The sequence below is a fragment of the Rhipicephalus sanguineus genome, chromosome 3, assembly GCF_013339695.2.
Source record: "Rhipicephalus sanguineus isolate Rsan-2018 chromosome 3, BIME_Rsan_1.4, whole genome shotgun sequence".
Lineage (NCBI taxonomy): Eukaryota > Metazoa > Arthropoda > Arachnida > Ixodida > Ixodidae > Rhipicephalus > Rhipicephalus sanguineus.
Genome location: NC_051178.1, coordinates 7466597 through 7490832, shown reverse-complemented (window position 1 = coordinate 7490832; position 24236 = coordinate 7466597). Strand labels below are relative to the sequence as shown.

At 46.3% G+C, this 24236-nt stretch overlaps 1 protein-coding gene across 1 annotated transcript in view; it reads right to left on the bottom strand.

Moving 5' to 3' along the window:
• LOC119386432 (proteasome adapter and scaffold protein ECM29) overlaps positions 1 to 24236 on the bottom strand; it is an 814720-nt gene that overhangs the window by 722079 nt on the left and 68405 nt on the right. The window contains exons 4-5 of the mRNA XM_037653733.2: positions 23564 to 23914; positions 4913 to 4954 (exon numbers count right to left, since the gene is read on the bottom strand). Of these exons, the coding sequence (XP_037509661.1) occupies positions 4913 to 4954; positions 23564 to 23914 (393 nt within the window). The remainder of the gene's footprint in view (positions 1 to 4912; positions 4955 to 23563; positions 23915 to 24236) is intronic.

Genomic DNA, 24236 nt, shown 5'->3' with positions numbered 1-24236 from the left:
TCGCGCTAGCGGACATGCGAAAGCGAAGAAGCCGCAATGCCCTTCGTCGCAAGCAACGAATCGCATCGCCCGCTGACTCATCAGAACCGCGGATGGGCGTCTTGCGCATCGGCAGCGGACCCCCCGGCCAAGCTCGCCGCGCAGCGACCGCTCGGAGAAGCGGTGGCAGCGGCTAGCAATTTCGCACGTCAGAGTCCCAAAACGCAATATCAAGCACGCTGCGCGCCGATTTTTTGTCGCTACAGCTAGGCACAGTTGATCATCGACAGGCTGGATGACGGCGGCCTTCGTTCTCAAATCGGTACGTCGATATCCGCGGCGCGCTGTTCCCCTCCCGAAAGTATGCTAAGCGATGTTTGAAGTCGGAAGTTACTGAATTTGGTATGTCCGTGGTAGAAAAGTCCGCTCTAAAGGAGTCCTGACCACCTTGCTGGCCTGACATTTTAGTCAATTATATCCGAATTTCCGTTGTACCAGAATCCGTTGTAATCGAAGCTCAATCAATGGAGCAAATACGGAGGTCGGCATAACGCCGCAAATTCGTCTGTAGTATCCGAATGTCTGTTGTAAACGGATCCGTTATAACGAGGTTATACTGTATTAGAGCACATTTTACACAAGGACATAGTGAAACACTTCAACACAAATTATTAGTTGACAGTCAGCTCGGTTTTTGCAAGGGCCGTATATTGCCGATTATAAGTCGACTCCGATTATAAGACGACCCCCCAACTTGCAACCCCTTTTAGGCAAAAAAAAAAAAAAAACAGTTGACTCCGAACACAGCCTCATGCTGCGGCCATAGCTCACCAGTAAGTTTTTCAGAAGAGGGAATGATGCAAAGAAACATTTATTTGACCATGAAACATTGCTTACAACTCGTCGTCGCTTGAGCAAAGGACGCAGTCACAGTCGTGTGAGCCACTGCTGCTGCTCGCCGTCGGAAGGGGTGCCGGTCGTACTGAGATGCCGCACGTGGAAAACGTCGTGCAGACCATGTCGGTTGGCAGTCCATACCAGGCATCGTTGACCCATTGCGTCACATCACTCAAAGAAGTGCGCTTCAGCTTCCCTGTTGGTTTCATGAAGTTCGTGACCCATTTCTTCCATACTTTGAACTCAGTTTGCGGGATGCCATATCCTTGGCGACAGTACGTGCTTTTGCTTCAATATCATTGTAGCAAACACTCAGGCTCTTGCTTCTCTGGTCGTGAACGCAATCTCGAACCACCTCCTCAATGGCAGGGTGTTGTCCAAACTTCGGTCCACGACAGGAACGGCGTGTAGCAGCGCACGCGAAGACCTTGGTCCTTTGTTTTCTCCATTCCCTCACGCACTTTTCCGATGCATCGAATTTGCGCCCTGCTGCAACGTTGCATTCCGACTCTGCATAAAGGGCCGCTTGAAAGCAGCGCTGTACTGTTGCCGGCGTAGCGGTGGCATCTTGGTGTCCGTTGGGCAGCATCGCAAATTGCGCACACCACCGTTCGCAAGCAAAGCGAAATGCAGAAATGGCGAACAGGCGTGAGTGCAAAAAGACGCGAAGACGCTTGTGGGAGCATGTTGTATATTGTAATATACTTTGTTCTGTTGTATGGCGCCAGGGGGCGCCGCCATTTGAGATATATAAACACCCTCGCTACAGCCGAGGGTAAGTTGGGCGCGGTGTGGAACTGTGTGTGTGTCGTTCCTTTTCGGAGCACCACAGGTGCTCAGAGCCTTTCCATCGCAAACACTACAATGGCGCAGCCGACAGGATCCTGAAAGCCTTCCAACCTCCGCCGCTCGCCAACGGCAACCAGCAGCCATGAAGCAAATCATCGGCAACACCAGATGCAGCGATACCCTTTCGGTCTGCTTACATCGCAGTGAATGGCAGCCCTCGCTCTTCGGCAGCCCTCGCTCTTAGCGCATCGCCGCTTATCGCGTCGCAGATAGCGAGCCGCCACCCCCAGGAAGGTCAGCGAAACAGCAGGTGATAATGTAACGCCACAGCTGCAACATGGCCGACTTGATAGGAAAGCCGCCCGGGTTTTGGAACCATCCGGGAACACCAACAGTACCATGGACGCGGTGGCTTGAAGAATTTGACTTATTTGCTTGCCACTGGCGGCGAAAGTTTTTCCGCGGAACGCAAAGCCGCACTGCTGAAAACACTGCTGGGAGCCGAAGGTCAGAGGCAGGCACGGGTTGCACTCGCCGCGGCATCGGAAACGCCGGGATCAATCAAAGACGCCTACTCCTCATTGGTGCAAACGCTAACAGCCAAGTTCAGCCCTCCAGAGGCAGTAGCCACAGCCAGACTCTCGTTTCGGAACCTCGCGCAAGGCGAGTCTTCCCCCCAGGATTTTCTCTTCGAATTGCAAGATACAGCTAACAAGTGCGACTTCGGTGAACTGAAGGACCAGCTGCTGCTCGAACAATTACTCATTGGATTGACTTCTACGGGGAACGTTTGCTTGTCGAGGAGACCACGCTTACGTTTGAGAAGGCCGTGAAGATCATCAACGATGCTGACCGCGTCCAGCGTCGCCTCAAAGAATACGAGCCTGAAGCGCTTGTACAGCTAAACACAGCGCTACATCAAAGTTCGGCGCCGTCCTTTGCCGCGGGTTGTCACACCTTCTACCGAACCCCGCCCTTGGCAACTCGCTGCACCTTCGTCGACGCGTCAGCATTACAACCGGCCACCCCAGTCTGCAACTGGCTGCCCCAACTGTGGCTATCAGCATGCTCCTACTCAGAACTACCCCGCACGCAGCAAGGTTTGCTACCAGTGTTCCAAGAGGGGACATTTTGCCACTGTGTGTCGCAGTAGACCCTTCGCGCGGTCACCACCAGCATGGCATCAGCAAGCCTCCAGTCCCTCCAGGCCTGGGCGTTCGGATCATGTCGAGTCTATGGCCCTGTCAGATACCCAACCGGACCTCCGCACACCGGGATTTTACGCCGATGTTGAGGTGAATGGGAAGCCTTTATCTTTATTTGTAGACACTGGCTCGTCAGTTTCCATTCTGTCTAAAGAATTGTTTACGCGTTATTTTGTCCAACCGTCAGGTTCTGATTGCAGACTGGTAGCTCCCCCTAAAAAACTGAAAGACTTCAGGGACTATCGTTCCACTTCTCGGGTGTTTTCAAGCTCTGGTAACGTTCCGAAATCGCACTACTGAGATACTGTTCTATGTTGTAAGCAATGGACGATCCCTTTTTGATATTGATGCAACCCACAAACTTGATATGATTCTTGCAGGTGACAGCCTTCAATGCTGCGGCACCAGCACACAGCCAATTCCAGTGAATCTCGAGTTTTCTTCGGGCGCACCGGCCTCGCCTCCCCATGAGTTGCCACGAGTGCCATCTAACACATCTCAAAACATCACATCAGGTACGGTGGGCCACCTACCAGACAGATTCAATCATTTTGAACACTTGTTTACTCCCGTCAGGTCAGGATACGTCCTGAAGTCTCACCACAACGCTTAAAGCTTAGGCGGCTGCCTCTCAAATTGCGAGAACCAGTCAAACAGGAAATAGAGAACTTATTACAACAAGACGTCATAGAGCGCGTCTCGGAGTCGGAATGGGTGTCTCCCATTGTTGTTGTTGGCAAACGGAACGAAGCCATTCGAATGTGTGTGGATCTGTGCGCACCTAACCAGGCCATCATTGTTGAGCGGAATCAATTGTCTTGTGACCAAGTGTGCCGTACTAAGAAAGACCTGTCTTTTTCCAAGCTGTGACTCCACCCACGCAATAGGGCAAAGCAGGGCATTTCCGAATAAGGAATCCAGCAACGGGGCTCTTGTGCCGCAGCTGCACTGTGAAAGAATGACAGGAATTGTGGCCGTTATGCAAAACACGAATGGAATTTGTGTATTCATGCCGAAAATAAAGGTCTATCAATGTAATAGACATTCGTTTACAGTTTTCTTGCTAATTCAACATTTCCAGTCCCGTGAAATCTAAAAGGCTTTACTGCAGCTTGCACGTGCTGCACCCTTTCTATGAATGCATCTTTGAAAACTGATATATTTGGGTGATGTGCAGAAAATGAACAGCAGACCACCTGGCATCGTATCCTGTCTTGACTTTTCCTTAGTAGTCAGTTTGCATCTTTTATTGAAAAAAAAAAATGACTTTGGAGTGTGTAATCATAGTTTGATCCCTGCTGAATTCAAAAACCAATGCAAGAGAATGAAAATAGCACATCTTGGCAAAAAACAGCGGCTGCAGCCACAAGGCTTCTTGAAATGCTGAGCGAACACGGTGACGCCATCTTCGGTGTGCTGCATCATCGGCACCATCAGCACTGTTAGAGCATAGCCTTCGTGATAAGTTCCACCAATGCGCACAGCCGGAACTAGTCACAGAGGCCATGGTTGGAGATACGACAGTGCTGCGTGGCTCCGCCAAAGCTACCAACCATGACATAGTTCCGGTTAGTTCGTTTCCAAGCCCACACTTTCGGCGCATTTGCATGTGCGGAGCAAGACAAACTTTTCTTTCACGTATTTTAAAGCTCTGCTGCCACAACAGTGAAAAAAATTACGCCATCATCGACAATAATGTTGGTCCTTGTTAACGACAAAGTCTTACCGAATTCTAAAACCACTTCAGCTTCCCATAAAACAAAATTTTCACTATGGTGGACATTTTGTTGTAGTGCTGTTTATTCCAGCAGGCTTCAACCGCACATGGAGTTTGTAGATGACAAGGACACTACCTATGAATGTGACAGGAGTGAGATTTAAAAGTCTACATACGTTGCTACAGTTGACCAAATTTAAAGCTGCGACAAAAGCACAAGCGGTGAAGGCCACAGTGAATGATGATATATGGTATTTTATGGCACAAGGGCCAAAGAGTGCCATGTAATTAAAAGAACTTGAAAGACAACCAAAGGCATACGTACGTTGACAGTGTCTTCATCTTCAGTTCAGCTGCACTAGCAACACTGCAACAGACCAGAGACAAGGTGCAATTTAGAAAGGCAAGCAGAATGCCTGACAGTCTTAAACAAGTCAATCAGTGTAGCACACCAATCTGCTACACTGCTTCCATCTAAGATAACTTTGTACGTACAACCACGATATGGTGCCCGGCAAAATTACCACTGATCCGAATTTTTCTCAAACTGTTCTGCAGGAACAATCTGCTCATGACTGAGTGCCCAACTGCACACTGCCATGTGGCGCTAGCTTTTAAACACTCATGCCACTGCACAACCACTTGCGCTGAAGCATGTGCCACCAGAGAAGCCCAGAAGCATCGCCACATTTGTTGTTGACCTTTCCTCCTCGCTCCTCTTGCACTTCAATGGCCTCCAGTAACCAGCTAAACAGCCGCAGCATTGGACTCGGTTGAGCTTAGACAACATTACTGCTCCTGTCGCTTCATTACATTTTCAATTATTCTACCAACTTGGCCAGCATGTAGGCTGAGCTTGGAGAAAACATTTTAATCATGCCCAATGTTAAAGCCAAAATGGGAGCTCATTAATGGTTACGGTAGCCAATCAAGTCAGCTGTTTTTCCATGAATATTGGCCTGTGCAGTGAAACTGGGCACAAAACTGCTTACCCACCATAAGAGCTAGCCTGGCTAGCAATGCTATCACAAGAAAATAACCATAGACACTTACAAAACAAGCTGTTACATAGCACGACTGCAAGCCACCACTTTCAGTACTATTAGAAAAAGAAATATAAAGAATAAGTTAGTTTATGTTCTTAGACAGTGGCTACAAGCTGTGCCATGCATTGTTGGTGATATATGTCAATCAATCAAAAGCTTTTATTTTCAGCATTTCCTACATAAGGTGAAAAAGGGAGAAAAGTGGCGCAAGAGCCAGTGATGGCCAAAGAGTGCCAAGGCAATATTTAGTGATCAATGACAGTGTCAGGTGGCTGTATAAGGGCTTAAAATCCTGCTCACTAAATGTGCATAAAACGACATTAATAAAATCATGACGGCGAGGTGCAGTGAGCCTGCAGGGTAGTGCCTTAGAAACTTCCTCTTTCAAGAGAATAAAAACCATTTCTTTCACAGATTACTCCTCTTTCACATGCTTGCCGCAAGTGGCGACGCTGCCTCGACGTTCCCGCACCAACCGCCCAGAGGGCATAGATTTTGAGAGTGTCTCCTAGATCCTACGCAGCTCCTGATCAGTAAAAATCAAGTACATTGCTCTCTCACGAGGTCATAGACTAATAACTGACAAAGTCTGAGGAAATTGCGTTCAGCCAATGTCACCAAAATTCGAAAACTACACTTTGAAATTCTTGACGTCATGTCAACTGACATTGATTTTCTCTTCTATTAATAAACCTATGATGGTAAAATTAACGACATTACACTTCTAAGAGTACCATTTATCAGTCTAAATCAATTCATTGTTTTACTTTAGTGTCCCTTTAAGAGGATGTGCTACGAATCCCCTGTGCAAATTTTGACTTCCAATGTCTTTAAAAAGTTTAAAACAGATTGACGATACACGAGTGGCTCACAACCTAAAAACATTGCAAGGTGAAATGGAATATTCTCACAATAGTAGAACTTGTGCCTGGGCAAGTTTTGCTAAACATGTTTAGCAAATTGTCACCATAGGCTTTAGAAAAGTGCTTTCTTCTTTCTGGCTCCCTGCATCTACCACAGGTCAGAGGTTCACTGCCTGGCAAAAGGTGACCGTGTGCGCTGTAAGTGTGCCCTGTTCTCAGTCACGACAATAGGACATCACCTAGATTTTGGAGTTAATGGCCAGTTAACTATTATTGGCTTCATTAACTCTTTTGTTACTGAAGAAAAATGGCTAATTTTCAGTGCTTCCACAAAAAATTTTTTTCTCTTACAACTATAGGCACATTTAGCATTCTGAAATATACACATTGTTCCTGGTTCCTTTAGCCATCGTTTCAGTGTGTATGCCAATCCAGTGCACCACGTGTTGCAGATTCCAGAGCTCATCTGTCTAGCAGATTTGACAGCTGTGCCACTCAACAAAGCAGTCACTTGAAGGCATAAAACTTAGATAAAAACTTCCAGGCAGAACAGAAGGTGTTTCTTTCGTCTTAGTTTTCTGTTCTTTTCTCCATCTTTTGGTTGGTGTCAAACGGGGTAAAAAAGGGGGCGGCATCATCATTATGTCAAACATGTGTTGAATTACTTCTTCTATAAATGCCAACTAGTCAAAATAGGTGCTTCTTGAAAGTTCTGGGACTGTTGCGTTGTCATTTCATATTCGGGGAAGAGAATGAAGCTGTTGACGCATGCGATATCCACAGAGTGAAAAAAATTCGGCAAATTCCACCTACCATGGGAATCGATGTTATGCGAAGCATGCAGCAGGAAGGTGACTGCGGCGTAATTTTTTACACTGAGGGAAACATTACGAAATGACGCTAAAGATATGTGCAAATGGTACACGCAAACACATATGCTGAAGAGTCACACATGTGTTATATAGCCAGTTGTTTACAGTTGCGTAACGATGCCAACAGCAACATAGGTATTGCCAACACCAGACGTGATGAGCTGGTATGTAGTGCTTATACTGGTCTGTTATGATGGAGAACGCATGCACGTTTCGCGAACCCGTGTGCATGTGTGGAAGGGGTTCTTGAGAGTTCTCAGGTAGATGGCGGCGAGTGGCATGTCTTTCTTATTGTAACTGATGTGCGCAATGCAGGCCTCACCGATTGCACTGCTTGTCTGTGTCTTGCGGCCAGCGAAGTGGGATGCGGCCTACGTTGACACCTCCACACCTGCAATGAAGCCACTTGCTGTGGACGACAGTGGGCTAATCGCTCCAGGCCTGAGAAAGTGCTAACATGCCAGTTTCTGTGAGCAGAGTGTCTTTTTCGAGGTCGTGCACATGTGCGTGCACAGACTGTACGTTGACAGCGGCGATCCTGAGGTGTGGTCGTGGCACCGAATGTAGGCGGTAGCCTGGTCCAAGACAATGCCTAGAGGCCTGTTTTCTAGCCGGGTCATGTCTTTGACAGATTGAATGTCGATACAGCCAGCGACATGTCAGAACCTGAAGTGACCTTTTGCATTGGTGAGGTATAGGTCGTTGAGGCCGGTAGCCTTGGAAAGTGCTACAACGACTAGCTTCAGTGGTTGGCGCTTATTGTATCTGTAGACTACCTGGGCATATGTGGCCCTTTGTGACATATATAGTTATGGCGTTTGCAAGGGGAAACTGTGTTCTCTTACACGAGATATTTTTCTGGCGTATATCACGGTTTTGGTGGTTTGCATTACCACAGACATCAATTACAATTCAACTGAGGGGTATGCGGTAGTGATGTACTTCACCCTGGCTTGGACGACAATGCCTACCGTGGACGTTGGAAATTCAAGCCACAGTCGCACGAGGCTGCCGTGGTCATCGCGCTCGATGTACCATAAGGTGCCCATGTTTCCATTACCGAGGCCGTCGCTTACGTCACTGTTAGCTGTGATCATGTACGGCTTGCCGATGCTCAGGCAAATTGAGGCCGGCAGGCCACCCGTGTCGATTGCATTTATGTTGGCCAGTTTGGTCAGGGCATCCCTGTGTACCTGCTCATTCTTATAGCCAGTTATGCTATCGCATGCGGGATGACATAACACGTCTGCAGCGTTGAGGCAACGTGGGTTATAGCGGTCGACATCTGCACTGCCGTAGTATAGCTGTATGTCGTCAGGGCACTTAGCAGCGGCTTCTTCACGTGTCACAAAGTGGCTCTCAGTCAATCTGACATCATCCACGGTCAGCGTGAGGACATCGCTCAGCCTAATATGAAAGGAAGAGAACACTGTGTCATTCTGGTGGACCACGTGGACGAGTGGATGGCAGTCGAGCGTCTTCCAGGGGAGTTCTGCCTTCAGCTCCGTCACTTGCCTCGTGCTTCAATGTGTACGTTTGCAGTTACTGTCTTGATTGAGACTGTGAGTCACCTGTGGCACATACCCACATAACATCAACTGTGGTATGCGGGTATGTGCCACACGTGACTGATGGAAAGGGTTTCATGACGTACGCGACAGGCGTTTTGAGTTGTGCATGTCATGACCAGTAAATCATGTTCGTCATACACTGATCCCCTGCTATGCCAATTTCGATACATTACGAGTTATGGAGATGACCAGGAGAGTGCCCAGACGTAGGACACCCGCCCGACCGACCAACCGACAGATAGAAACGGCCAAAGTGCCTGAGGATCGCTAAGAAATGCTTCTCATTTTAAACAGAGTTTTCCACCAACGTATGCACTTTCTGAGAAAGTTGCTTGTGCCCATGATTTGGTCAGTGATATTCCGGCTGTCCGCCTCTATAGGTGGAGTCACGACCCTTCAACAAAACTGATGTAGATGACCATCCCAATAAGTTTCAGCATTTCCAGTGGGACTGACTTCCTCCCAGGAGCTGTCCCGCTGAAAGTAGGTCTCTCTAGCCAAAATATTCATCCAGGAGTATTTCCTAATGTTGTGACACAAAGTGTTGATAATTTCAGGTGTAAAAATAAAAATAAACAATCCAGCGCTCATCAGAACTGATGCACATCAATCAGCAGCGCTGCTCGAACATGAGCACCAGGTTCTCTTGTGGGCAAAAACATCCCACAGTGCGGTCCATTTTGCAAAATATATTGCCCATACATTGTTGAGCCACTGAACCCAAAAATAAAACCACAGCCTTCAAGTATGGAGCACATTTTCTTTTTATCTACAGCACGAAGTCGAAAACGAAACTGACATGCAAGTGCTTGTTGAAGATTGAGGCATCGCCCCGCCACGGTGGTCTAGTGGTTATGGCGCTCGACTGCTGACCCAAAGGTCGCGGGATCGAATCCCGGCCGCGGCGGCTGCATTTTCGATGGAGGCAAAAATGTTTTAGGCCCGTGTACTTAGATTTAGGTGCACGTTAAAGAACCCCAGGTGGTCGAAATTTCCGGAGCCCTCCACTACGGCGTCTCTCATAATCATATTGTGGTTTTGGGACGTTAAACCCCAGATATTATAAGATTGAAGCCTCTGAGCTGGCGCATATTTCTCAAAACTCAAATCAGATGATGCCACATCGTTACTCAAGTCATCACCACTGCTGGGGTCCAAAACATCGGCAGCAGAAGCGGCCGAAGTGCTCGCAACAGCAGTCCGCTTTGGAGGGGCACGCCGCCCACCTTCGGTTCAAGTTTTGCTTGCAGCAGTGCCGAAGGACGCATAATATAAACAAACGGAACTGAAACTGAAAGAGCAGTTGCCACTGAGCATGTCAGATGGCATTTGTTGTTGTAAGGCACTGGTTTTACTTTTCGCGGAAGATTTGAAGTCATTGAACATCTGTGTCCGGTGGCCTATGGCACTGTACCGAAAGAGTTAAAGAAAGCTTGTTGTGGGTCTGGGCATACCACAAGCACTGGCAGTACATTCTAAACCTATTACGTACAAGGGGTTTCATGCCCATTACAGGGACTGCCACGGATGTGTTGGCAGTGTTTGTGTGAGCAGACGAGGCAAGCTAGCAGCTAGCACATTGCCCTCAATATCACAGTGCCCTGGTACCCAGCATAAAACGACACGTGTTGTTTTGACGTGTAAATGGTGCACAAGAGGGAATACAGTGATAACAGGATATTTGTGCTTTCTAAAACTTTTTAAGGCATTAACAACCCTTAAAGAATCTATGCATATCACTGCTTTTGGTATTTTTAGTTGTTCAATGTATTTGACAGCAGAATTTATTGTGTATGCCTCTGCTGTGGATATGCTTACATTTGGACGTAGAATGTCAGAGTTGGAATAAGATTTATAATAGAGCAGGTAGTGCAAAAAATACGGGGACACAAGAAAGCAACATAAACACCAGACGAGCGCTACACCAAATAGCGTTCGCCTGGTGTTTATGTTGCTTTCTTGTGTCCCCGTATTTTTAGCGCTACCAGCTCTATGATGAATTCTGACAAACTCGCCCAGATTTTCGTTCTCGTAAGATTTATAGTTTAAAACAGCGCAAAAGATGGAAGCACAAGACAAAGAACACCACAGGACAAAGCGCACAACAAACAAATGACCGCTACGAAACTGCGCCTTGTTTCTTGGCCCTGCGGTGATGCGGTTTCGGCCACGCAGTTGTTGTGCATATATTCCTCGCACTGCATGGCGCCTGCACGCACTTGGCCTTCGACGTGAGCAACACGTGGAGGAAGCGTTGTTCAGTTGTCGGCTGCAAAGAGGGGGACGGGTCGGGGTTCTCCACACTTTTCTCTCGCGCCCCTTCGTCGTCTTGGAAAGCATCTTGGAAATTCGTGCTTTTTTTATCGTAAAAGGACGGACTGAGTACACACAAACACAGAGCGCAGACTAACAACTGTTTCATTTCAAGGCATTTTCCTCACATATATACCCAAGTGAAAGCATCACAAAAACCCGAAGCAAGATAAAATATTCAAATGGGCATGCGCATGACAAAAGTTTGTTTCTATGAAGTGGATTTTTTTTGAAGAAAGATTAATGGATGGTGCGCTGATACATTCGTCGGCATGTGCCTGTGTCATCATGTAAGATTCGGTTATAACTCGTTACATTTTATCGTGTACCTGCGACAAGATTGTGGTTTTCTCGAAAAGCGGCTCACATTTACACTGCAAAACGTGTTGCCAGATTTCCCGGATGCATGATTAGTTGACAGTTTTTTCGATGCTCTCTTAATCTTGTATTTGAACATCTTTCCGTCTGTCCGACGTATCTCCTACCGCATGTCAAGGGAATGTCGTAAACTACTTCTTTATTGCATGCCACAAACTTTCTAACGTGGTTTATACCGCAATTGTTACTCTGGCTTCTTCCCTTGCAGCCATTAACCCTTCGACACATTCCTATTAGTTCTCCCGAAGCCGAGAAAACCAGTTCGACATTCTGTGCATTTGAAATCTTTTTTAGCTTATGTGAGACTGTGTGTATGTATGGCAGAACTATTGGTCTTGCTTTTTCGGTAGCGGATTCCTGACTTTTACCTTTCTTTTTTCCGTTAATTGTCTTTAACAGCTTTTCAGCCACCGACCACCGATTAAAGAAATCTAAAGCAGGTGCAAAATTTGCCTGTAAAAACGTGTGAAAGACTTGGCCTCAACAAGCTAAGAACGAAGGTAAAAGGAAGTGATGAAATCGCCCTAAACCCGTTTTTCAACATTAAGATGCATAAAGAAAACCGTCCCTTTCGAATGATCGTCGAGGACAAAGGAACATGGCAACGATGTGTGGCTGTGTACCTAAAAACTAGAGCTGTGCGAATAGCAAAATTTTGGGTGCGAAGCGAATTCGAATAATAAAGATTGAGTGCGAATCGAATCGAATAATTTCGAATAATTTTCGAATATTTTTTCAAACATTTTTCAAATAATTCGAAGTGAAATTACAGAAAAAGTTGCAGAGAATCCCTAAGTATGATCTTGTGAGATCGCAACATGAAAGTGTTTCTTTTCGCTAGGTTGATGAAGCGCTGGTGGGGTCATATTTCATAGTTGTCTTTCTTATCAAGAGTGAGGCAATGTAGAGGCCGAATTGTATTTACGTACATGATTTGGTGCAACAAAAGTGTTGCCGACAACACTTTACACGTGATAGGCAGGGATGCCATTTCCTCAGCCTCTCCTCCTCTTTCAACTACTGTGGAAGCCCAACTGATGTGGCGGACGAGGGTGTGCTCCCTTCAAGTCCGGAGTTCCAAATCTGCCTCGTAGACGTCGATATATAAGAACATCTGAAATTTTAGATGCTAAAAAGCTTCGGCGTCCGATTTTTCGGACTTCCTGCCCAAACTTCAGGTCCAAAAAAAGTATTAATTGAGCCCCCAACTCTGCCACATCTTTCATCCCCATATTGGAACCAGCGGTTTCTTGAGTTAATACATTTGCAACCGTAGCGGAGCTTGAAAGGCAGCTTTGCCGCAATACGGGGGTGTGATGAAGTCAAGCATATTGAAAATCTAGGGACCACTTCCAACCGGACTTTGTCTCTTGGCTAAGTTCGACCGTAACGGAGCTTGAAAGGCAGCTTTGCCGCAATACGAGAGTGTAATGAGGTGAAGCATATTGAAAATCTGAAGGGGTCACTTTCAACCGGACGTTGGCTGCATGTCTTTGGGAAGTTCGAATAGTTCGAATAGTAAAATTTTGGTGCGAATCGAATCGAATAGCAAGCACTATTCGAAAAATATCCAAAATTTCGAATATTCGCACACCCCTACTAAAAACGCATCTCTCTGTTCTGCCAATAGAAGACACATGCATGCTACGTGGTGCCGAGGAAGTGATCGCCTTCATCAAAGAAAGTGAGCCATTTATGCGTTTTTCTATTGACGTTAAAGATATGTTTTACAATATACCACAACCGGCAGCGATCCAAGCCGTTCAAGAGTGTATAGAGTCGTTTGGTGAAAGAGCTTTCGAAAAACAATGTGGAACCAGTGCACACGGTTTTTATTGAACTTCTAAAACTCTATCTGCGATCATTGTTTGCTGAATACGAAGCTGGTGTGTACGCGCAGCGAGACGGAATCTGTATCGGCTCATGCTTAGCTCCTTTGCTGTGCAATCTTTTTATGGCAAAGGGAGACCGACTTTTAATGCCATTTTTGAATGAGATGCACGTGAAAGCTTGCTTTAGATACGCGGATGACTTCCTGCTTTGCCTACCATACAAAAGATCGGATTCAGTTAACGTGGAAAAAATCTTGCAGAAGTTCACAGAGGTATTCCCGGGGCTGGAATTCACGTTTGAAACGCCAACTGAGTCTTCTTCATAGTTTCTAGACATTCAGATTTTTCTTAATTGTGATAATACGTGTGAGATGTGCTTAACAAAAGGAACAAAGGCCATCATGAGATACAGTTCTGCGCATTCAAAGTTGATCAAAAGGGGCGTAGCATTTTCTAGTCTAAAGCAAAGTGTGCAGAAATCCTGTCCTCATAAAATAGTGCAGAGCATCAACATAGAGGTGGAAAAGCTGAAGTGCAGTGAATTTCCTGATTGTGTGATTGCGTCGGTGGCTGAAAAGCTGTTAAAGACAATTAATGGAAAAATGAATGGTAAAAGTGAGGAATCCGCTACCGAAAAAGCAAGACCAATAGTTCTGCCATACATACACACAGTCTCACATAAGCTAAAAAAGATTGCAAATGCACAGAATGTCGAACTGGTTTTCTCGGCTTCGGGAGAACTAATAGGAATGTGTCGAAGGGTTAATGGCTGCAAGGGAAGAAGCCAGAGTAACAATTGCGGTATAAACCACGTTAGAAAGTTTGTGGCATGCAATAAAGAAGTAGTTTACGACATTCCCTTGACATGCGGTAGGAGATACGTCGGACAGACGGAAAGATGTTTAAATACAAGATTGAGAGAACATCAAACTAACTGTCAACTAATCACGCATCCGGGAAATCGAGCAACACATGTTTTGCAGTGTAAATGTGAGCCGCTTTTCGAGAAAACCACAATCTTGTCGCAGGTACATGATAAAATGTAACGAGTTATAACCGAATCTTACATGATGACACAGGCACATGCCGACGAATGTATCAGCGCACCATCCATTAATCTTTCTGCAAAAGAAATCCACTTCATAGAAACAAACTTTTGTCATGCGCATGCCCATTTGAATATTTTATCTTGCTTCGGGTTTTCGCGATGCTTTCACTTGGGTATATATGTGAGGAAAATGCCTTGAAATAAAACAGTTGTTAGTCTGCGCTCTGTGTTTGTGTGTACTCAGTCCATGCTCGTACAATAAAAAAAGCGCGAATTTCCAAGATGCAACACCAACTAGCCCCTGTAGCTGCTCTTATTGGAAAGCAAGCACGCATTCCTGAGCACTGCATAGTGAACTGTCGCAAAGGTTTAAAAATACCGAAGAGCCGAAAACTGCCCGTCAAGTTATGGAGCACGTGCGACAATGTAATGCAGCAAGCGGAAGCGCATTGCGACTGATTGAGCTCGCCGATGACGTCAATTGCTGACGTCGTGTCACGTTGCCGAAGTGGGCGGAGTCACGACGACAGGCCACCCCTTCCCCTCCCTGTGGCGGAGACAAGGAGGTTGAAAAAAAGCTTTTGGAGTGGAGGCGGCGCGCCGCCGCTGAAGCCGACGACCGCCATATTGCTCCAGGCAGAAAATGTGCGGGTCGTCGCTTGAGCCTGCGCGGAAGTTCCACAGATGGTGAATTTCTACACTCCTTTGGTGACAAGCGAGCATTGTGGATGTATCAATTTTTGGACTGCGATCCACTCAATAACCACATTTACAATTTGTTGACGATTACCAAGCTGTACATATAAACGCCTGGCCTGCGCGGAGCGCGCAGCACAGTCACAGCGAAAGCTGGAAGAGTGGCCTTTCTAGAGCCCGTTCTGAACTCTCTTGGGAAAACTAATACAAGTACCCTTGAAAGGTACCCACTACGCCGCAAATCATAGTTTTTGTGAAGTAGGGTAGCAATCACTATGCCATTATTCGTCTTTCTGCGGATAAGTGAGGTACCTGCTACACATCTGTAAGGCATTATGTGAACTTTGTTGCTGCTGCCTGGGGCTTATGACGATGAATTATGGCTGACCCTTTTGTAATGGATTTGAACCAATTAACCACAAGGTCACTCGTTGGGCACTTAGCATTGTGTGACGCCTGGTCGTTATTTTACTCTTCTGAGACACTATATTACACATTTAACGCGATTCCTTTTCTTAATTTTTTCTTATTTCGTGTGATAGTGGTTACGGACACCTGCGGCGGACAACTACCCCACTGCCATTGGGATCTGATGACAGCTTTCGCTGTAAAATCAGGCTTCACCACATTTCAAAAGAAATCAACCGGAAAAAAATTCGGCAGATCCCACGCGTTGTGGAATTTGCCGTAATGTAACGTCAGCCCTCATGTTGGAGTACATACGTCAGTATTATCGAAACTAAGTGCACTTTATGGTGCAACCATGTGGATATCATATGTAACTTTTGTTAATGTATTCCTCTGGGGTCGAGCAATGCTTCAATTTAGCTTGCTAAATCATAGCAATGCAAATGTAATGTTGATTACACTGCTATAAAAGCAGAGCCAACACTGGAACCACAGACATTAATCTGATACGACGCCTGTATCGTAGGAGTACATACGTACTGTGTATTGCTTTCTTTCAAAATTAGATAGCCAGCACCACAACCACACTTAACGTTGCACCGACATTACGCCTGCATAGGCTGTTTTTCCAAACCAGTCTATGTACCTGACGTGCCTCTGTGGTAGAATACTTGATTGCGATGCAGAATGCTTGGGTTCGATTCCTGCTGTGATCCTAATATTTATTCTTTCCATTCGTCAGGTCAACGCTGTCGGTTTTTCTTAACGCTCTTGCATTTAAATTACTGATGTCTGTTCTCGCCATTCCTGGGTAGATATATATAAACTGTCAATCACCTGTGGTGCATAACCGTACATCGCGGCCAGTGGTAAACGGATATGTGCCACACATGCCTGGAGGAAAGGGTTTGACAACGTACGCGACAGGAATTTCCCGTTATTGATATCATAACCCGACAGTCATATTCGTCATATCCTTTTACCTTCCATTGCCGATTTTGGTCTACACCAAGTTATGGAGATGACAGCCAGGCGTACGCGGCTAGGTAGATAGATTCGTAGATAGAAATGCTGAATGTGCCAAAGGTTCGCTAAGAAATTCTTCGCATTTGAAACTCCCAGAGCAGAGTAAGAACGCAGCTGACAAGGACTGTTATTTTTAAAAATTTGTAGACGAGCGTAAAAAAAAGCTGCAGCAAGCTAATTAATCTGCTTTCGTATCTCTTTTTTTGCTGTGTGTAGTTTTACAGTGAAAGTTGTTATGAGATCACAACAAGGGCCGTTTTTGGCGCCATAGTTGTCCGCCACCAACGCCGTAACCACTATCGCTCGAAATAAGAAAAAAAAACGAAATAAGAAAAAATTTCCAGGATGGAACGAGGTACGAACCTGGGCCCTCTGCGTGGGAGCCCAGTGTTCTACCTCAGGGTCGTGCCGGTGCTTGAAACTACGTTGCAAAAAGACCCTATACAGGCTTCATGTTGGGAAGGAACCACATTAGCATATGTTGAGGGGGGTCCGCTCTACGTATGGCTGGTGCAGAAGCCTAGCTCCGGTCCCAGCCGCAAATAGTCGTACCGTGTCAACGTCCCCTTCCCGTAGCGCGCGTCATCGCAGCTACGACGGGTTCGGGCGAATAAGGCAACAGGCTAGCACAACAAACAACACTTTATTGCTACGCTAGCAATAACGCGTAAATGTCGCGTAGAGGGATAGTCCGCTCTCGTAGAAAACAAAGGGTATGGCTTACACCTTCGGTCGATGATCGGCTGGCGGGTCTCGGGGCGGTGAGGTGTTACTTCGCAGGTCAGCAGGGCACGAGAGGCTGTCTCTCTGCCTGATCGGTAGTTTTGTTCACCTCCCGTGTCCTTCCCCACCGCGAGGGTTGATTCCCTCGCAGGGCGAGTTCCCTTTCCCGCGAGCCGGGAAGCGAGGATTGGCGCGCGGAGTGGCGGGAAAGAAGGGGTTGTCCGGAAAGGGCGACGGTGCTCCTCTCCTAGTGGTTCCCCGGCTCCCGCCGTCAGTTCGCGATCGCGCCAGCCTTAAGGAAAGGAAATGGGCGCGCGTGCTCCCCCACAATGTAATGTAGTGTGGTAGAAGAGTAAAATAACAACCAGGCGTCACACAAACGTGAATTCTGTAACCGGGCGTCACACAATGCGAATTGCGCAACGAGTGGGTCGTTGAATGCTGCGATAATTCTTCATCGTCATCAGCCACAGCATCAACAAAGTGCACATAATGTCGTACAGGTGTTTAGTGAGTAAGTACCACGGTTCTCCGCAGAATGACGAAAAGTTGCATAGTGGCTGCTTCCCTACTTCACAAAAATTAGGATGATTCATAGCGTAGTGGGTTCCTCGCAAGTGCACTTGTATTGGTTGCCAAGGAAGCCCATAAGGCTCCCATGATCCATTTCTTCAGGGTCTCAAAAAAAAATAATTCCCTCTCTCTATATCTTTCTCACGTTAGCGTATGTTATAAAGCGTGGTGGGAGAGTGAAATAACGAGCAGGCGTCACACAATGCGAATTACGCAACTAGTGCGTCATTTAAAGCTTCCATCCCATTACAAGATGCTCAGTCATAATTCTTCATCATCATCAGCCGTCACATCAAGAAACTGCACATAATGCCTTACAGATGGTACCTTGCTTCTCCGCAGAATGACTAGTAATGTCATGGTGGGTGCTTCCTAACTTCACAAAAATTATGGTTTGTGGCGTAGTGGGTACGTTGCTAGTGTAGTTGTATTAGTAGCCACAAGAGAGTTTATAACGGGCTCTAGAAATGCCGCTCTTCGAGCTTTCGCTGCGACTGTGCTGCGCTTTCCGCGCAGGCCTGGCATTTTTTCAAGGGCGCGTGTTTCATACGGCTCGTTTCGCGACTGTCTGCATTATGATGCATCTTGAAGTTATTTTGAATTTGTTGCTTTATCAATTCACATATGAACCACATTGTATGTGCTTCTTTTTTCATTTGAAATTGTATAAAAGCCGGGGATGAATAATATTTTATGTACCACTTGTGCTAACTCCACCATGTGCTTCATTTCGGGAATGCTGAAAGCGAATTCTACGTGTTATAGGGCACGCTTCAGCCCATGTATTATGGCGTAAAAAACTGCCTTCTTCAATGCTGCAGGACAAAAAAAAAATTCGGCCTAATAAGTGACACTAACTATCCAGTTCTCACGCTGAAATGCCCCCGCGGAAGCTCACAATTACGCTGCGCGTGCTCAAGCTGCGCTGCCTCTTGCCTGGAGCAAGATGGCTGCCAACCGGTTTCCCAGGCTTCACCCGCTCGCGTGGGCATGCATAGGGGACCTCCACTCCAGAAGTTTTTTTTAAGCCTCCTTGGGCGGAGAAGGATGGTGAAGCCACGCGAAAGTTTGAAACCGGCTGAAACAGATGTTCTAATCCCTGTAACTTCCTTATTATAGCACGTACTCGCAAAATTCTTGCGGCAGTATGTTCACATAGCAAAAGTGCGCATCTTCATAACAATGTTTGGACCTCAGGGTTGTTACAGAAATGAACCGGCACGCATTCGCTTGTCCTCTTCTGTGGCTTTCGCTTGACACCTATAAGCTCGCCACTTTCAAAGCGTTAATACTGGCAATTTTAGAACATGCAAATGTTATTTGGGACCCGTTTACACAGACGAACACACGTAAGCGTGATAGAGTAAGGCTGTACGATTTATTTTTAACAGTTACGGTCCATCATCTATTACTCAGTTACTTTGCCAAGCAGACTTAAAACGCTCGCCTTAAGTTCATGTTTAAAATTGTCAAGGGTAAGGTACAGAGCCGAACATGTGACTATATTTCATTTTCCAGCGGTTATTCTACAAGGCTACGGCATCCATACTCATTAGTGCCATTTAAATGCAAGAACAATGTTTTTAAATATTCTTTTTTTTTCCCCGAACTGTAACTGAATGAAATGAACTCGAAAAAGACGTAGTAACGATAGTTGACTGTGACACATTTCAGGCTCTCCTTGAATTGTGACCCTGATGTATTTCGTATTACGAAAGGCTTGTCCGCATTTTTTTTTCTTCACAATGTAAATTTTGACATTTCAAGTTGATATTGTCAGTTGAATTTCGTATTGTCTGAATTTGTTGTATTTGTTAAGAAACCTTGTTATATGTTTTGTACCACCCTGCTAGAGCCCCTATCATTGGGCTTAGCAGTAATGGAAATAAATAAATAAATAAACAACATGTGCGCCAATTTTTCTGGCCTTGGAATGCCATAACTATGATGTTATGGCAAGTATGTTACGTGACAAAAAATCCCGTAACATCATGTAACAACTAGTCAGGTGACTAAAATTCCGTAACATCACGTAACATCTAATCATAAGACTAAATCACATAAGATTACATCACTAGTCGCGTGACTAAAAATCACGTAACATCATGTAACATCTAGTCACGGCACTAAAATCACCTAACACCACGTAACATGTGGACAGGATAGCAGCCACCGCGTCAGCATGGTTAACATGCGTCTGTTCTTCACACCACGAGCGTTGCTGTCCCTGGTTACGTGTTTCGTGCTTCCTTTGCATCCTGTCGGACTGCATGCACCAGGCCCTCTTCTAGGTGCCGTACTGAATGAACAGGGTAACCACACATGCGTCTACACCGAGGGATAATCCCCTACTATCGTGCCTGCTATCAAGCCTGCCGCTAGAACAGTGATGTCATAACTGTTCGAGCATATGAAGCGGCTACAGCCTCCAAGCGACTTCAGTGGGCAAGATGAGAGCCATCGCGCCAGCTTTGCTAACATGCGCCCGCTTTTTGCATCACAGGTGTGTAACCAAACCTCTCTCTTCGCCGAAAAATGCGAGAACAGACTTTTTGTTTCGCTACCTTGTCCCAGTATGATTTGTACCATTGCCTATGATTGCTATGATTCCTTTCTATTACTACTAGGCTGTGGCAATGGTGAATCTAACCTTGGTCCCAACACGCAATCTACTGCCCCCTCTGAACAAGAACGTGAACCCCAACGGTGAGCGTTATATACACACCCTTTACCGCTGGCAGGACTCAGACTGGAGGCGTTTCTTCATTACTAGAGAGATGGCGCGAGGAGCGCAACGGATGCATTTAAAAGTCGTCGGCCAGCTTGCTCGCTTCTTCTAACATTTGCACAGGGAGAACCTTGCCCTTCTGCTGTCTGCTCGCGCAGTAGTTGCTGCCGCGGGGGCAGATGTTTTTGCAGCGCAGCAGCACATCCATCACGGGCCGCTTTTCTTGCTATCGCATTCATTGCTTCCCCCTTGCGGCGAAACTGTGACTTTTTTACATTTATGTATGTTTTTAAACCAATGCATGTTTGCCTGCATTATTCTCCTCGATCTAAAAAGTCCCTTCCGAGCTACTGCTCAGGCCACTCAAAGATCGTAAAACACGGTATTGCCTATAATACCCTCACCTCGGCCCTCAGCAAGTCATGCCACACAAAATGCCGCACAGCTTCCAGGAACAATGCGTCGCTTGAAACGTGTTGGCTTCCCAGACTCTACTTTATCCTGCGTATGTAATAGGCTGTACAAATCCTTGAAGCTGTCAGCATATAGAGTAAAAACCTACTCAAATACTAAGCCAGAGAATTTAGTGTTTATACCTAAGAGCACACGTTCTCCCTTTGCCTTAAGAAGATTGCCAAGGAATATGATGAGAATGTTATATTCTCTGCTCAAAACAAAGTCCTGAGCTGCAGTGGACCGGTGGGAGGGAAAATGAACCACCATAACCACTTTGTTTCTTGTGCTTGCTCTGTTGTTTATAGCATTGCACTATCTTGTGGAACGAAATATACTGGCCAAACTGGCACATGCCTCAACGAAAGGTTGCATCGGCATAACAACAACTTCAAGGGTACTCCATCTTCGCATGTGTCTTCTTACTGTCGTACTTGTGGTTGTAAGCCAAGTTTTGAAAAAAAAAAAAGAATGACATCTTCAGACACGTGGACGAAAACGCATGCGAAATCATGGAGGCATTTCACATAAACAAGAATTGTGATTCTGGCATCTCAGTTCCATGTATCAGTCTAATAGATTGTGAAGTCACGCTTCTTGAACAATTTTGCGCATAATGAAGGTGCTGGATGCGCAATCTGGTTAACAGTAAACCTGTCAGTTGTTAGTTCAGCTGGAGTAGCCAGTCCTGTGGTCTTCTCTGTCTTGTGCTTCCGTCTTTTGCACTGCTTTAAACTATGAATCTGAACAACTCGCCCAGTCTTACATGCTCCTGCGGAATAAGATGGACCGACGGCTGCGTAAGACACTTTCACAGGAGGCTTTCACATGTCTGCAAAAAATTCTGGGCCACGTACTCACGCTGCAGTTCACGGAAGTACATTTGGCAGGGGCATGCTTCGTGATTCCTACGAAGGATAGGTCACAGTCTATAATCTGCCACTGCCGTGGCAGGACCTGTATTGTGGAAGCCCAAGTACAACGAAACGTGCTGCAAATAAGAACAGGGCCAAGACTATCCAGTGGACTAGTTGGCTATCTCTTGTGTGATCACAGAGCACAAAAAATTGTTGTCACAGACGAATAGCTGTGATCAGAGACATGCAAATAAGAGTTGTGCTTCCAAACAACCCATTTTATTACATTTTTTTTTGCTTAGATGCATACTGCACATGATCACTCCACTAAAAAGAACAAAGCTGAAGCAACTACTTTCTTCCAATGGCAGCAATGATGGCCAATTGTGTTGGGGCACTTAAAGGCCAACTCCGGCGATCTTTTGGCCATGTCAAAGTAATGGTGCTTTTATGTTCCTGAGACGCTCCTGTTACGGGCCCGATAGCAGAAATACTCGGCAAATTGGAGAATAATTTTAAATAAGCAAAAAAGTGCAACACCGAAACCGAAACCCAACCGAGTGTACTGCCTACGTATGACGTAGATGTTGTTACGAACGAACCGGAAGTCGTGCAAGGCATGCCGGTCACGCCGGCACGGAGTATGAAAACTGTGACAGCCGGGACGACCAGCGAAGCGCCGGCCAAGCCAACGCTGTCGGTCGCCTTGTGCACAATAGACGCTCGCTGTAGCGGCCGAAGCGCCGAAGTTAGTGGTGCCCTCGGCTGCGTCACTTCCGCCGCCTTCCCAATACTGACGTCACAGATGCAATGTTGCCAATAATTGTGGGAAGCCAGGAGGGCGTTTACAGACAATCTTTAAAATTCATTTGCAAACAATCTGCGCATGTCTCAAGCCTGTAATTTGGCATAAATGACGGAAACGTGCAAAGGAACGTACCCAGGTAAATTCATTGAGATCCATCGACCTCGAAAAATCGCCGGAGTTGGCCTTTAAAGGTGGGCAGAATTTTCAATTTCTTGTCGCTCCCTTAAATGCATTTTTTTCTTTACTTCTCATGCACAAATTGCTCTGATTTCGTGCTGTGCAAACATGAACTGTTCATTACATGAGAAAAATTGGTATGGCTCAAAAAGGACGGGGATGAAGTGAATACACGAAGTGACAACTATGGGCTCCAACTTCCACCAGTACTATCAATTTGTGTCTTCACTTCGTCCGTGACATTTTTGTGCCATACCTCTTTTTCTAAAGTATTCAACTAACTAGCTAAGCAACTACCCTTTTGGATAAAATGTTCAATGGTGGTAAAAAATATAGCCCATTTTTCTTAACGTAATCTGTTAACTCTCGTCTATCCATAAATAATGCATGAGCATTTGATTTGTGAGCTTTTTATAAATGGTGCAAATACTGCCAAGCAAACAGGCCACGTGCCTCAGCATTTTTGCTGCCTCTCGTTTTCATCTTGTCATATCACTGACCAATTTCATTGGTACCATCGGGGTTACATTAATGGAAGTAAACCTCGTCAAAACAGCTTCGTTTACACTACACTCTTCCTTGTTGGGTTGGAGTGGGACGTCACCTGTGTCGTGTGTCGGCTGCAGCGACCAGGAGGTGGAGGACGATGGAGTGCTCGGGGTAGAGTGCCCCCTCGGCCAGCAGCTGCACAGCAGCCAGCTTGCGCTGCTCCAGCTCTTCAGGGGCGCACCCCTGCAGGCCAGCGATGGCAGCCACACTGAGCCCGGGGGGCGCACCCTCCCCTCCAGCCACCAAGGTGCCATAGGGAAGCAACAGCAGGTCCAGCAGCCGGTCACGCAACAGGGCCCAGGCCTCACCCTGTCCCGAGGGAGGAGGAAGGGCCGGCCCTTTGCCCCCTGCAGCACGGTGGGCAGACACCACGTGCGGGATGGCACCCAGGGCCAGCTGCAGCAGCCTGCGTGAAAGCCTCCTTTATGGACCTCACCTATCTGCGGAGTTGCATCTAGGTTTACTTATTCCCTCAGGGCCAAAGGCATTACAGAGGGGAGTGGTTACAAAGAAAACGGGATACACATAACAAAAATTAAGCAAACAAAATTCTAATTATACAATGTTAGCTAAGGCACTCTTGAACAGTTGGCGATTTGTGATGGAGGTTAGGTGCAGAGGAAAAGACTGAAAAAAGGCGTCAGTTGTACAAAAAGGAATATGTAGTTTTTGCGCGAGACGAAACATACTGAGGTAGCAATATGTCAATATGTATTTGTCACCGAGCT